The sequence below is a fragment of the Hyperolius riggenbachi genome, chromosome 11, assembly GCF_040937935.1.
Source record: "Hyperolius riggenbachi isolate aHypRig1 chromosome 11, aHypRig1.pri, whole genome shotgun sequence".
Taxonomy (NCBI): Eukaryota; Metazoa; Chordata; class Amphibia; order Anura; family Hyperoliidae; genus Hyperolius; species Hyperolius riggenbachi.
Window position 1 is genome coordinate 143,436,311 of NC_090656.1, and position 15,086 is coordinate 143,451,396.

At 41.6% G+C, this 15,086-nt stretch overlaps 1 protein-coding gene across 1 annotated transcript in view; it reads right to left on the minus strand.

Moving 5' to 3' along the window:
* The window catches only part of PLCB3 (phospholipase C beta 3), a 201,313-nt gene that overhangs the window by 138,679 nt on the left and 47,548 nt on the right, over positions 1 to 15,086 (minus strand). The window contains exons 11-16 of the mRNA XM_068261207.1: positions 13,888 to 14,012; positions 12,621 to 12,775; positions 12,358 to 12,519; positions 12,125 to 12,224; positions 5,303 to 5,407; positions 2,877 to 2,965 (exon numbers count right to left, since the gene is read on the minus strand). Coding sequence (XP_068117308.1) covers positions 2,877 to 2,965; positions 5,303 to 5,407; positions 12,125 to 12,224; positions 12,358 to 12,519; positions 12,621 to 12,775; positions 13,888 to 14,012 — 736 coding nt within the window. The remainder of the gene's footprint in view (positions 1 to 2,876; positions 2,966 to 5,302; positions 5,408 to 12,124; positions 12,225 to 12,357; positions 12,520 to 12,620; positions 12,776 to 13,887; positions 14,013 to 15,086) is intronic.

A 15,086-nucleotide genomic window follows, 5' to 3' on the forward strand; every position in this document is an offset into this window, starting at 1 on the left:
CACACGTTTGTGGTCTACTGCAGGCAAATATGACCAGTGTGATTTTCCAGACAGGAGACTATTACTATTCATCCATTCCTGAGTGGCAGCACATAAATGCAATACAGATACAGTACAATTCCGACTGGGTCCAGCATAATGTGAACCCAGGCATAAAGTACAACTGCAAATACAATTTTTTGCTTGAAGCGATGATTAAAATCTGCTTGCTTGTATTGCTGTCCTAATCCACAATACAGAGGTTCCTTATAAAGTATTATCTTGTTATAGTAAACTCTGATATCGTAAACCTCTGGCTATAGTAAACTCAGTCCTCAGGTCCCGACCATCTGTCTTGTATGAACATACATTGTATGACCAATGCTGATATAATTAACTTTGATATAGTAAACTACTTGGTCAGGACCACTGAAGTTTACCACTGGAGAAATGTACGCACCTAACAACTGATTATACCAGTCGTGGATCAGGACCTGATCCCCTTGGGCAACACTGCTTGCTTGGTAGTTTCAAAAAGTTATTTCTCACAATGCAACAAGGTTCACAGACAGCGCACTGTCAGGGCCATGGCCCTGACATTCCACTGTGGGATGAGTTCAACCCCAATATCAGCCATACAGATGTTTTGGATGATCTAATAGAGAAAAGGTAAGGATTTCTTGTGGGAAAGGGGGCATCGGCTACTGATTGGAATGAAGTTCAATCCTGGGTTAAAAGGGAAAGGGCATGGCCAAAGTATAGCTTACAGCAAGTTTCCATTTCCACAAGCATATTTCATTTAGCCTGCCTTTTTCCATATGCAGCTTCTTTAAATTATTGTATGCTTATTTTTATGCAAATGTTTACATGCATCTGGCATAATTGACAATCATTGCATGGGAAGAATTTGTGGTGCGAAAATCTGCAACAAGCTGTCCACATTTTCTTGGGATCAGAAAGGACTAAAAAAACGCATTCAGTGGAAACTATTCCATTGAAATTTCATTGCTTTCTGTACTAATGTAAATTTGCACTTACTGGAAATGGGCCCTAAGTGTTCTAGCAATTATTGTATTAAGTTTGTTTCAGCAATAGATTAGTTGTAGGCATTGTTTAGCTGGTTAAAGCAAACAATGTCATGTTGTACACAGTGTAAAGGTGCGTACACACGTCCAACTTTTCTGACCAACTTGTCGTTTGAACGACAAGTTGGACATATGTATGCGTAGTCGCATGACTGATGACAACGGTTTTGCCCGATTTGCTAGGGGGATCAGTTGGACCAACTGTCGTTCAAATGACTGAGCTCCGTAAGTGTGTACAAACGACCAGCGGTTGTTTGACCAACTAATACACGGCACATGCATGTAGAGGTGCAGGATACCAGGATTTCTCTCAACATGATGACGCACGTCTTTTATGACTGAACTTCCAGTCTGTCAGACGACATGTAAATTAGTTTGTCGGCCACTTTGTTGGACGTGTGTTTACGTGACGTTTAAACGACATGTTTGCCTGACAAGTTGTTCAAATGCCCGATCCAAATGACAATCAGGCATAAAGTTGGATGTGTGTACGCACCTTTAGAGTAAAGTCTGGCACACACATCCAATTTTGATTGGCCAATTTTACCACATTCATATGAGGGCCAACACAGATTTTGAATGCTATGAACAGATTATATAGGTAAACGCTCATGCTACATGGAGGTGGTAAAATTGGCCAATCCTCGTCCATTTGAAATTATATATGTGTTCTAGGCTTAAGGCTGCTTTGTTACTACGCTTATTTTGAAAAAAACCATGGCTATAGAGATCTTCTTCAGACCTTTGTAATCTTCTCTCTTACTTCCTGATGAGGGATGTAGCTATGTTCCTACCCTATCACCTGACTAGTTACAGATGTGCACTGGAGAAGAGGCTGGATTTTATCTATGTGCATGGAGAAGGGTGTGAGGCCCTGCACCTGATAAACTAGCTAAAGTTGATCCAAGATGAACTTTTACTCATTGCATAATTGTGTTCCTTTCCTATTGTTTATAGGGCATTCCTCAAGCCAAATACTTTTTTGTCTTTGTTTTAATACTCTGATTTCCTATAAACTAAACAATCCATGCCCACAGCTTTTCAGATAAACTTGGCATTTTCAGACAGCAGCAAGGGCTCATGGGAGCTCAGTCTGGGCAGGAGGAGGGGGAGGTATTACTAGCCAGATATTTCAGAGGCAGAGGGGAGGAGGGAGGAGGAGGGGGGGGATTAGGTTTTTTTCACAGGCTGATTGCTGAAGATGCAGATAAGCTTGCCTGTGTGTAATGTTTACAAACATGGCTGCTGTCATTGTATCACAGGAAGAAATAATCACATTCTATTGAAGCTGTTTGCTGCTAGATTTGCTGTGTAAACTATCTAAACTTTATATAAGATATATAGACAAGTTACTTGTTATAGTTCGTTTTTCATCTCGGATCCGCTTTAAGTTTAAAGTCAGGGTTATGGTTAATAGTTCAGAGCTATGGTTAAGGTTGGAGCTTTCAGGTCGGGTGTTCTTGGTTACTACGGTAAGTGGTTAAGATTAGTATTATGCTTAGGTGAAGGTGCGGTTTGAGTTAAGTTAGGGATAGGTCAGTGGGTTGATGTAGAGCTAGTATGATTAGTATGAAGCTTTGTGGTAGGGGAGATAGGAGAGGGTTTGTTAGGTCAAAAACCAAATATGGTTGTGAATTATTAAAGTCCTTCTGTGCACTTAAATGATACAGCACTGAGATATCATTGGTGAAAAGTAGCATATTACACCATAATTGTACAGATCAGACTGCAAACTGTGTGCCTTTTAATATAATACACTTAAAATGCATTTATTGACCTTCTATTCAATAAATATTTTAGTGTTTGCTATACCTCAGTGTCTCCAATCAAAGCCACAAGTTTCTTAGCTCTCTCATCCAGGCTGACATGTTGGGTGGGGTACATCAGAGCTTTGATATATTCTGTAGAGGATGAAGTTAGTGGCCATCATTACATGGTAGAACAAACAATATATTAGATAACATTATGTTAGAACTCAACACAATAAAAAGTTACAAAGGAACCAAAATAACAAGTGTTTGGTAAACTGGCAAAAAAATAGTATCCTGGTAGTTAAAATCTTGGAAATACACAGACTGTACCACAGGATGTCAGCACAGATTCATACCTGCGTCCACCTCAGTTTGCTTCTGCAAATACAATTGAAATCAGGTATACAAAACATATTGGATAGTAAAGCCTCAGGGCTCATTTCCACTATAGCGAATCCGCATGCGTTATCCGCATGCGGATTCGCACAGCCAATACAAGTGGATGGGCCTGTTTCCACTTGTGCGTTGTGCGGAGCGTTTTTGTGTGCGGGGAAAATCTGCACGGCAGAGCAGTCAGAATTCGCTCCCCGCACACCGCTAAGCGAATCGCATACAATGTATCTAATAGGGAAATCGCATGCGATTTTGGCATGCGTTTTTCCCTGCGATTTCGCATAGGAGGTGATGTTAATTTACACAGGCAGTGACATGGTTAAAATCGCCCACCTACTACCCTATGCGAAATTGCATGCGAAATCGCGGGAAAAACGCATGCAAAATCGCACCCGCATGCGATTTCGTCTGCGGTGATTTCCCGGCGATTCCGCACCGCACAAGTGGAAATGCAGCCTCACAGTAATACCACTGTAGAATGCATCAGCTATTTTTGCAATTTTGTTTCACCTCGACTCTGCAGATTGTAGTCTGATGCAGGCCCCAGCAGTGAAACATTGTTGCCCTGAATTTATAAATTTGGTCTTGTATTGGATGCTGCATTCAAAGTGGAATTACAGAACTGCTACCTCAAATCTCTCTCTTTCGGGAAAAAAAAAAAAAAAAAAAAAGCACCTAAAATCGGATATAAAACTACATTCTGATATAAATGAGGTGAAGGTGGCAAGTCATCTCCTTAAAGCTTTTCTCTGGAGATATCACCCCTTGTTTTCTCATCTCAGCTAAAAAAAAGTTACTTGACATTAGTTGTCCTAGTTTAAAGTTTGATATTACCTTTTACCCTTCGTGTATATGCTTTTACTTCCTAAGCATTGATGAGATAAGAAAAAGAGATAAATCACAAGACAATCTTTGTGGGTCAGTGCCAAAATAAAAGAAATCAACAATCTTTAAGTTGACAGTTACGATAAGTATCAGGGCTTGGCCCTAGTCTAGTTTAGGGGACCCAGCAGGATCTCATAGGGAACAGTTCTCCAGTCACAACACTCTCTACAGCATGAAGCGTTGTGATTGGTCAATTACTGAGGGTATAGCTTACTAACACCTATTTGAAACCTAACCATCCCAATCACATCAGTGGAATTTCCCTATGAGGTTTTCTTCTGGGTCCCCTGAGGGCCTTGTCCACACATCAGTTGTTCTGTGTATTTTCTGCACAGGAAAACTGAGAACCAATGTTAGTCAATGGGCTAGTTCACACCTGAATGCATTTTTCACATGCAGAAAAACAATTGACAACAATGCAGCATTGTCAGACAACTCGTGTAGAAAACGGATAGACAAGTGTGGATCCAGGTTAAACTAGACACCCAGAGCCTTAGACAGTTAAGAGGAGGTTGGATGGCTTAGTGTCAAGACTTGTGTTAAGATCGCAGCCTGCCTGATGCCGCACTCAGCCTGGTGGCATGCAGGTAAGGAGTACAGACTTGCAATGTTGGGGGTAGGGGGTTGGGGGAGGGAGGGAGCGGCCAAATTGTAGCATCCAGACCATAAAATGCACAGACTCCCCCCCACACACACACACTTTTGTGGGAGAAAAAGTGTGTCTTATGGTCAAAAAAATAAGGTATATAAATCAATTAAACAAAATGGATACAATGGATACTGAAAATTTCAGAAATCCCCAGGTATTGCCTTTAATGTTTTTCAGAAAAGAGGACATTTTTAGCATCAGTAATGTTTTCCGATTTTTCTCAGATTTTGTGGATTCTTGATGGGAAAAGTTTGTTCTGCTAAATGCTCCAAGTGAGCAGTTAACATGACTCACTCACATTCTGCATCCTTCGTCCGTTACTTTGACTTATTCAAGACATTACTCAAAGTTATGAGGTGGCAGCTGCAATGGAGAATTACAGAGACTCTAGTCTTGTAACCAAATCATTGCATTGATAAGGCATCATTTATAAATGTCTAAACTGCAAAATGGGGAATCCATCAACATCGTTAGAGTTCTTTAGAGATTTAAAAGTGTGAAGATAAAATGCAGCTTATTAAAAAAATATATTTTTTTTTAGCAATTATAACATCACTGACCTTGGTGATTATCTGGAATATAGTCATTTACTTCTGTATAAACAAGCAAAGCTGGGAGGCACAGAGGCTGATTAATTTCATTTCTGAGACAGATGTAGTGATAGCCTAAAAAAAAAAAAAAAAAAAAAAAAAGTTTAAAACAGATCAAGGCAGAAGTACATAAAAGATTCAGTTAAACTCTCTTTGCCCTAGCTGCTTTCTTCAGAGGGTGTTAGGGACTTTAGACCATATCATAAGCTGCTTAAAAAGAACTGTACTGAAAATAAGATGATGGATAGTGTACTGGTTAAGGGCTCTGCCTTTGACATGGGAGACCAGGGTTCGAATCCTGGCTAGGTCAAGTACCTATTCAGTAAGGGTGTTCAAGGCAAGACTCCCTAACACTGCAGGGTGGCCTGAGCGCGTCCCAGTGGCTGCAGCTCTTGAGCGCTTTGAGTCCAACAGGAGAAAAGCGCTATACAAATGTTCAGATTATTATTATTATTATTAGATGATAAATAGCTTTTTTTTTTTTTTTTAACAATATTTTATAAATTGTTTGCCCATTTTAAAATATTTCCTCAACCTGATTTATACTATTTAATGTACCACAGGTGGCAACAACTTTAGTGCTGTCATGTGCATCCTTGCAGAATGTTTGTTTCCTCATTGTTCCAAAGTCCTTATAAATAATACCTGGTCTTCCAAGAATGCTCTGGGAGAAGAATTCCACATATTGGAGAGGGAGGCTACATACCAATATATAGCTATAGGAATGCTCCTGATGCTGAAACTAGGATAATTAAAAATGGGTATCTTGAATATCAGAACTTTGATTCTCCCATTTTAACCGACTACATTTAATTGATTTGATTAAGTTGAAATATATGTGGTTGCTTTATCTTATCAATATTTTCTCTGTATGATTGGGGATACTGCCACACTCATTTTGACAATACATAACGTAATGGGTGTCAGTCCTGCTACTATTTTTAGCTTCAGTAATGGCTAAATCACAAGCCTGAAAAAGAATGCAACTATTATAATAAAACAAAATACACACACCACACACACCCACCCACCCACCCACCCACCCACACCCACCCACACACACACACACACACACACACCTGATTGCCTAATTGTAGCACGGTTGATACTTAGAGCAGATTTTGGACGCAAGCTCTCATCATACTACAGGAAAGGGGTAAAATAGCCAATCAAGACTGAGGGCTGGTGCACACCGAGCGGCTTTTTGGGCGTTTTCAGATCCGCTTGCGGCTGCGGATCTGCTTGGTCAATGTATCTCAATGGGGTGGTGCACACCAGAGCGGCAGGCGTTTTGCAGAAACGAAAAATGCCTGGGTGAGGCATTTTTTGGATTTCGGATGCGTTTCTGCCCCAATGTTAAGTATAGGAAAAACGCAAACCGCTCTGAAAAACGCCTGTTCAGAGCGGTTTTGCAGGCGTTTTTGTTACAGAAGCTGTTCAGTAACAGCTTTACTGTAACAATATATGAAATCTACTATACTGAAAACCGCAGCAGCAATCCGCAAAACGCTAGCAAAACGCCTCATAAAAATAAAAAAAAGCGTTTAAAAATCTGCTAGCGTTTTGCGGATCTGCTAGCGGGTTTTGGTGTGCACCAGCCCTGAATGTGTGTGTATGCGCCTTAACAGGAACTGTAAAACTAAAGTAAAATACAGTAACTTATTCAGGATACCCCTTTTATGTTAAATATCTCGGTTTCAACATCAGAAACGCTTCCTATATCTATATATTGGTGTATATTGGCAAGTAGCCCCACCCTCCCCACCACTAAGGTTTAGCCTAGGCTGTTTATTATTATGTCCACCCCCTCCTAAAAGCATTCTGGGAGATTAGAGATCTTTTCTACTTGCTTCCGAGCATTCAGTAAACAAACATTTTGCAGTACTAAAGAGGATGCCACCTGTAATAAATCTCAATAAGTAAATCAGGAAAAGGAAAGATTTTACATTGGACAAGCACTTCTTAAATCCTTTATAAGTGAAGATTATTAAAGAAAAAAATAAGCAATTTTACTCATCATGTTATTTGGATGACAGTTCCTGTTTAAAAGGTACCTAAAGTGAGAGGGATATAGAGTTTGCCATATTGATTTCCTTGCATATTGCCTGACTGGCCTGCTGATCCTCTGCCTTTAATACTGTTAACCATGGACCCTGAACAAGCATGCAGATCAGGTGCTCTGAAGTAGCTGCATTTTCGTTTCAGGTGTGTAATTCAGACACTACTGCAGCCAAAGAGAGCACTATAGCCAGGCAACTAGTGTTGCTCAACAGGAAATACAGTGGTTTGCAAAAGTATTCAGCCCCCTTGAAGTTTTCTAAATTTTGTCATATTACTGCCACAAACATGAATCAATTTTATTGGCATTCCACGTTAAAGACCTATACAAAGTGGTGTACCTTGTGAGAAGTGGAATGAAAATCATACAAGATTCCAAACATTTTTTTAAAATAAATAACTGCAAAGTGGGGTGTGCGTAATTATTCAGCCCCCTGAGTCAATACTTTGTAGAACCACCTTTTGCTGCAATTACAACTGTCAGTCTTTTAGGGTATGTCTCTACCAGCTTTGCACATCAGGGGCTTGATTCACAAAAGAGTGCTAACTGTTAGCACGGCTGTTTTCGTGCGAATTTTCGTGTTTGCACGCGATCGTGAAGTTTCATGCGCAATTAAACGTTTTCACACGCAAACGAGAATTTTTACGCGAAATTGTTATCGGTTTTGCGGAAAAAAATCAAGTTTGCGTGCGAAACGATAACGATTAGCGAAAACGGCCGTGCTAACCGTTAGCACTCTTTTGTGAATCAAGCCCCCTAGAGACTGAAATCCTTGCCCATTGTTCTTTGCAAAACAGCTCCAGCTCAGTCAGATTAGATTGACAGCGTTTGCCACAGATTCTCGATTTGATTCAGATCTGGACTGTGACTGGGCCATTCTAACACATGGATATGTTTTGTTTTAAAACATTCCATTGTTGCCCTGGCTTTATGTTTAGGGTCGTTGTCCTGCAGAAAGGTGAACCTCTGCCCCAGTATTAAGTCTTTTGCAGACTCCAAGAGGTTTTCTTCCAAGGTTGCCCTGTATTTCGCTCCATCCATCTCCCCATCAACTCTGACCAGCTTCCCTGTCCCTGCTGAAGAGAAGCACTCCAGAGCATGATGCTGCCACCACATTTGACAGTGGGGATGGTGTGTTCAGAGTGATGTGCAGTGTTCGTTTTCCGCCTCACATAGCGTTTTGCATTTTGGCCAAAAAGTTCAATTTTGGTCTCATCTGACCAGAGAACCTTCTTCCACATGTTTGCTGTGTCCTCCACATGGCTTGTGGCAAACTGCAAATGGGACTTCTTACGTTTTTCTGTTAACAATGGCTTTCTTCTTGCCACTCTTCCATAAAGGCCAACTTTGTGCAGTGCACGACTAATACCTTTGCGTATGGACAGATTCCCCCACCTGAGCTGTAGATCTCTGCAGCTCGTCCAGAGTCACCATGGGCCTCTTGACTGCATTTCTGATCAACGCTCTCCTTGTTGGGCCTGTGAGTTTAGGTGGACGGCCTTGTCTTGGTAGGTTTACAGTTGTGCCATACTCCTTCCATTTCTGAATGATCGCTTGAACAGTGCTCCGTGGGATGTTCAAGGCTTTGGAAATCTTTTTGTAGCCTAAGCCTGCTTTAAATTTCTCAATAACTTTATCCCTGACCTGTCTGGTGTGTACTTTGGACTTCATTGTGTTGTTGCTCCCAATATTCTCTTAGACAACCTCTGAGGCCGTCATAGAGCAGTTGTATTTGTACTGACATTAGATTACACACAGGTGCACTCTATTTAGTCATTAGCACTCATTAGGCAATGTCTATGGGCAACTGACTGCACTCAGACCAAAGGGGGCTGAATAATTACGCACACCCCACTTTGCAGTTAATTATTTGTAAAAACTGTTTGGAATCGTGTATGATTTTCGTTCCACTTCTCATGTGTACACCACTTTGTATTGGTCTTTCACGTGGAATTCCAATAAAATTGATTCATGTTTGTGGCAGTAATATGACAAAATGTGGAAAACTTTTGCAAACCACTGTAAATATGGAAGCCTTGCTTTAGGTTCCCTTTAATTCAAACCTCCTGCTCTACGATGGAATTGGCAGCGCTCCTATTCAGGCTGCAACTAAAATGATTACCAACATAGGTGTGCAGCGCCCCCAGAAACTTAAAATACACACCTTGAATTCAAAACAGATGCAAACTATGCACTAAACCATACAATTGTCGTCTATGCCATCTGGTGTACTTGCCAGAGGTTTTACATCGGCAAGACGACCAGAATGGTAAAGGACCGCATTCTTGAACATGTACGTTCTTTGCCTTCAGACAAAGGCCGCTGCAGACTGGTGGAACATTTTCGCTCAGTCCATGACGGCAGAGAAGATGATCTGACTTTTGCAGAGTCAGGCCGTGCACAAGCGGCACCCACTGCCCATCCCACAACCCCCTCATCTAATGCACGAGAAGTATAACCTTGAATGTCTATTGCTTTAATTAAGTTGAACTCCTTTGACAAGATTGCTGCAAACCATAAAACTGAATGCAAACTGATACACATAAATGAAGTTAGCCATAAGTAAACTTACATTACACAGATTACACAGCTTCCATTCAAGACAGATGCAACAACCTAAGCTCTAACAACTAGACATCGTGTAAACCTAGGGCAGCTAGCCATACAATGAGGTTAGCCATAGGTGAGTTGCTGCATCGTTTCTGAATGCAAGTTGTGTAATCTGCCTGTGATTGGTAAATTATGTGCTAACATGCCCCCTAATTTCCAGGAGAATAGCGACTTTCTGTAAAATGTATGCAAATTACCGCACAAATTACCGCATAATGTACTGCATGTGGTAATTCATGACTAAAATTTATCGCATGCGTTAAAACAAGACTAAAATCAAGCAGAACTGCTAAATGTCATTACCGCACGCAGTAAATTACTGTACATGTGGTAATTTACTCGGAAACCGTACCGGAATTGAGGCCAATTTCATGTCAACCGGTAATATGACAGAAAGTTGCATTGTATGGACATGTCCAAACTGGTCATGATAACGAGATAGATTTTCCGGTTATAACTTCCCAAGAATGGATTTCGTTATCATTCGGGTCGAGAGAGCCGATTGGATGTCGTAAATAATCGGTTCAATCATGTCAATCGGATGGAAGTTGTATCGTGTGTACCCACCATAAAATCAACACAAATGTGGGGCATGCCTGCCCTCTCAAAACCATGTATCTACTCAGTGCCATGGTCCCTATTCTTCCTTTCACCTTCTTCCCACACCTTGTCTGGAAACACTCAGGGCTCGTTTTCACTGTTGCGGTGCGGAATCGCCTGGATTCCACCGCGGACGAAATCGCATGCGGATGCGTTTCCGCATGCTGTTTTTCCCGCGATTTTGCATGGCTAAGAAGCAGGCGAATTTAACCATGTCACTGCCTGTGTAAATTTCAACAACATTAATTCATCTATAGGTACTCTACTCCATATGCTCTGGGAATGCCCAATAATAAATAGATTTTGGCTACAGGTGGAGCACCTAATTAAATCCTCCCTTTTCAGACCCTTCCACATCTCTCCGAAGATAGCATTACTATCAATAGGCTTAGAGAACCTTCCAAAACCCATCCAACCTCGGGTATGTCATATACTCCTCACTGCTGTTTCCTTAATCACTGCCAATTGGAGATCGGCAGATCAGATCAGCATCTCTCACTTAATATCTACAGTAAGCAAAAATCTATCAATGGAAGTTAAAATCAGGGCCAGAAGTCTCAGTGATTACTCCAGCTATATCATGCCGGAAGCCTGGTCAAGATAACCTACATAGTGCTCCCCGTTCCTTCCCCCGGTGGTCACCCCTTCTCTTTCTTGCCTTGTCCCCAGGCACTAGCACTCCGCCACTAAGAGGTTAATATTAGTTTAATTCCTCTACAAGGTGATCACCTGAGCTATGCTGTCAAACTAACCTCAATAGTTATTCACACCTTCAATGCTCTGCTCTCCTTCGCTATCACTCATATAGTTGTAGGTTTAAAATTGTCTATCTTTCTCCTTTGCTTCTTCTCTTTCGATTTATATAAAACAAAAATGTGCAATTGGTAACCCATTTCTTCTCCACACCATTATCAAAGCACTCAACCCATGGGTAACGTAGGCTCTCCTAGCCACCTGCATCGTTACCAATCCCTAGGTCGATACATCCAGTTGTTACCTTGGAAAGGTATGTGTTAAAACAACTGAATATTGACTGATCTAGTTGGAGTGTTTCGGATATTATATCTGAAACTATAATCATATATGTTCAGTTAAGTTTGCACATGTAATTGAACAAGTTGAAGAATGCTGTATAATGTTTAATCTTGTGCATAAATAAAATTCTTATGATGAAAAAAAATTTTTTTCAACAACATTACATGCAAAATCGCACACGAAATCACGGGGAAAACCGCATGACAAAGCTGCATGCGATTTCCCTATTAAAAGCATTGCGGGCGATTCGCCCGCATTCCAGCCGCACGCGAAATCTGACGGCTCTGCCGTGCAGATTTCCCCCGCACACCAAAACGCACCCGCACGACGCACAAGTGGAAACAATCCCATCCACTTGTATTGCCTATGCGAATCCGCATGCGGTGCCTGCATGCAGATTCGTTATAGTGGAAACGAGCCCTCATACTTCAATTCCTTTTTTTGTGCTCTAGTCCCTTAAAAACTGTCTTTCAGTCCTTGTGCCTCACCTGGTCGTATTGCTACAACTGGCAAAATCCTGTGACCAACAAATTTTCCACCTTCCTCAAACACCGCAATTCGAAGAGAGGCTAGCGTGGGTAGAACCACCTAGAGTGGAAGTGAGTTAAAAACATTATCAGCAGAAAAAAAAAAAAAAGGTAAAACAAAGGCACTGAAAAAGCAGAAGACAGACTGAGGTTCTGAAGAGGCCAAATTTGTATAAAGCAGAAAACATCCATACCTTTGGGAATTCAAATGGCTCCTCATCCCACACAGGGTTAAAAGAGTTCCCCTGGGAAGTTTTTGTTCTGTATTTCCTTTTTGTGTCGACTGGTAAGCCAAACATATCAACCTCTACATATATTCCAACACGTTTATCAGACAGGAACTGGCCTGAAATAATCTGCGCAGGGAGAATAATGAAAATAATTCAAGTTAGGAGTACAACTGTAAATACAACTTTCTCCCATCTCGTTTCCTGCTACTTCTCTGCAGTCCTCTCACCTTAATTTTTACAGTATTAGCCACAATCCCATCAACAATATTTTCTGTAAAAGGATCAAACGGCTTGTCTGTGCGGCGCATGAATTCTGGCTTTAATAGGTATCCAACTCGCCGATTGTACTCAAATATACCCATGTTCAACTGCATTGCCAGGTCTGCAATTAAGAAATACTACTTTAGAAGCAAAAGACAGCAGTGTGGTGAATTAAAGACATCTGAAAAACAGTGGTTCATAAATTATAGAACGCACATATACAGCACTTCAGTAATCCGTTAGCTAACTGCTAAGAATAAAACACACAGGGAAGGAGGTGGGGTTAGAGAGACCCAATCTATATGACAACAATGAATAGATTGATTTGACTTCAAATGCCCATTCAAATTTAAGAAAATGATCAGGCCCAAGATGAGAAAACCCACAAATTGTTTAATGCACCTATACAATTGCATCAGTTTTGACTCCTTTTAGCCTTTAACCACCTTAGCAGTATGGATGAGCTCAGCTCGTCCATTACCGCCGCGGTGGATTGCTCAGCCCTTGGTGGGTCTCCATTTACAATTTTTTTTTCAAAACACGCAGCTAGCACTTCACTTTGCTAGCTGCGTGTTTAGTTCAATTGCCGCCACTCGCCGCCGATCCGTGTTGCAAAAGAGGCCACCCCCCCAGACTCTCAGCGCAGCCTGGCCAATCACTGCCAGGCTGCGCTATGGGGTGGATCTGGACTCCCCCTGTGGTCATGATGTCGATGACGTCATTCCGATCGTCACCATGGCGAAGAGGGAAGCCCTAACAGGAAATCCCGTTCAGAGTGGGATATCCTGTTGGGTATGATCGCCGGCGGCGATCTGAGGAGTGGGAGGGATGCCGCACGGAGGGGGGAATCATGTAGCTAGCGCTAGGCTAGCTACGTTATAAAAAAAAAAATAGGTAAAAAAAACCACCTGCGGCCGAGCGCCGCAAAAAAATAAACTGCCAGGGTGGTTAAATACCAAAATGCCATCTAAAGCAAGGTATGCACATCTATATCATAATCGCACAGTAAATAGAGGCATTCTCGTGCAGAGCTACGGAAGTTGTTGGTGCTATAAAAATGTATAATATTCGTTTCCATCCTGCCATGTTAACATTTGTCTGAGGACAGAAATGTTTTGCAGCAAAAACCAAGAGGTCCTCTTGTCATTTGCAGGCTGCAGTGGTAAATATAGACAATTCTATTGACAGAAAACCTATAAATTATCGGTCTACGAACACAGAACCAATACTTACCCAAAGTTTGAAAGTTCAATGCCACCATCTGACATCCTGCATTCCAAAAAACCTGGGGCATGTAATTAGAAGAGTCCACTCTGGTTCCTTTGGGATAAATACGACTCAGCTGCTTCTTGTTATATCTGACAAGGAAAAGTCAGGGGAAATGTGTATGGAACAAAAGGGAAAGCAATGAAAGTGAAAGGCAAAAGGGACAGCTATATTGATGTAAGTGACAAGGAATGCTAAGATTAGATAAATATTCTCTAAAATTGGGGCAAAAAAGAAAGGAGGACCTCACAAGCCAAAAAGTGGTGAAAAATACCCACCGAAATAAAGCAGAGCACAAAAATTCAATTAGTATTTCTCAAGCAACATTAAACAGTTGGAAAGGAGACAAGTGAATATCTGTACATGTCAAACCTCTGCCAGAGCACCCCACCTCCATAATGCTCAAAGTAAATAAAGATCAGCAGGTTAGAGTTTCCTGACCATTCTCCATTGTACACAGCCACAGTGGGGGTCAGGTCTCACTCCCTCATACAGGAAAAACAACAGACAAGTCATGTTCATATGCTTTTACAATGAACAGAAATGGGTTACATCTGATTGTTACCAAATTACGGCCCACAACTAGTAATGGGGAATGGAAACCGAAGTAAAAAGTGGAAAAGTAGAAATAGCGAGTATAATGATGTAGTCTGGCATCTATCTACACGTGTAGATGAGGCGGCGATCCGGCGGCTCGATTAGCCGCCGGGTCGCCTCTTCCGCGTCCCCGCACGTACCCACCGCGTCCCCGTGCGTGCGCCGGATTCGATTCCCCGCTCGTCCCCGCCGGCGCCGCTTATCTTCCGCTCGATTCCCTGCCATTGTCCCCTCGCGGGGAGCGAGCAGGGAATCGGCGGAAGCCAAGGAACATCGCGGCCGCATCTACGCGTGTAGATGCGGCTTTATACTTAGCATGTCACATGATCACACCTGACTGGTCCTCTATCCACATACACACATTTTTCATAGTCCCTGTATCCTAAGTATTATTTTCTTTTAAAAAATGAACAACCTGCACTCCATACAAGTAATCTTCTGAATTATGGTCTTCTTTTAAACTACCAATATATATTTAAACACTATACTTATTGTTTCTCCTCCCCTTTTTATCTCCTTAATTTGTATAATAAGATCCAACAGGACAAGAACATATTTGCTGCGCAGCC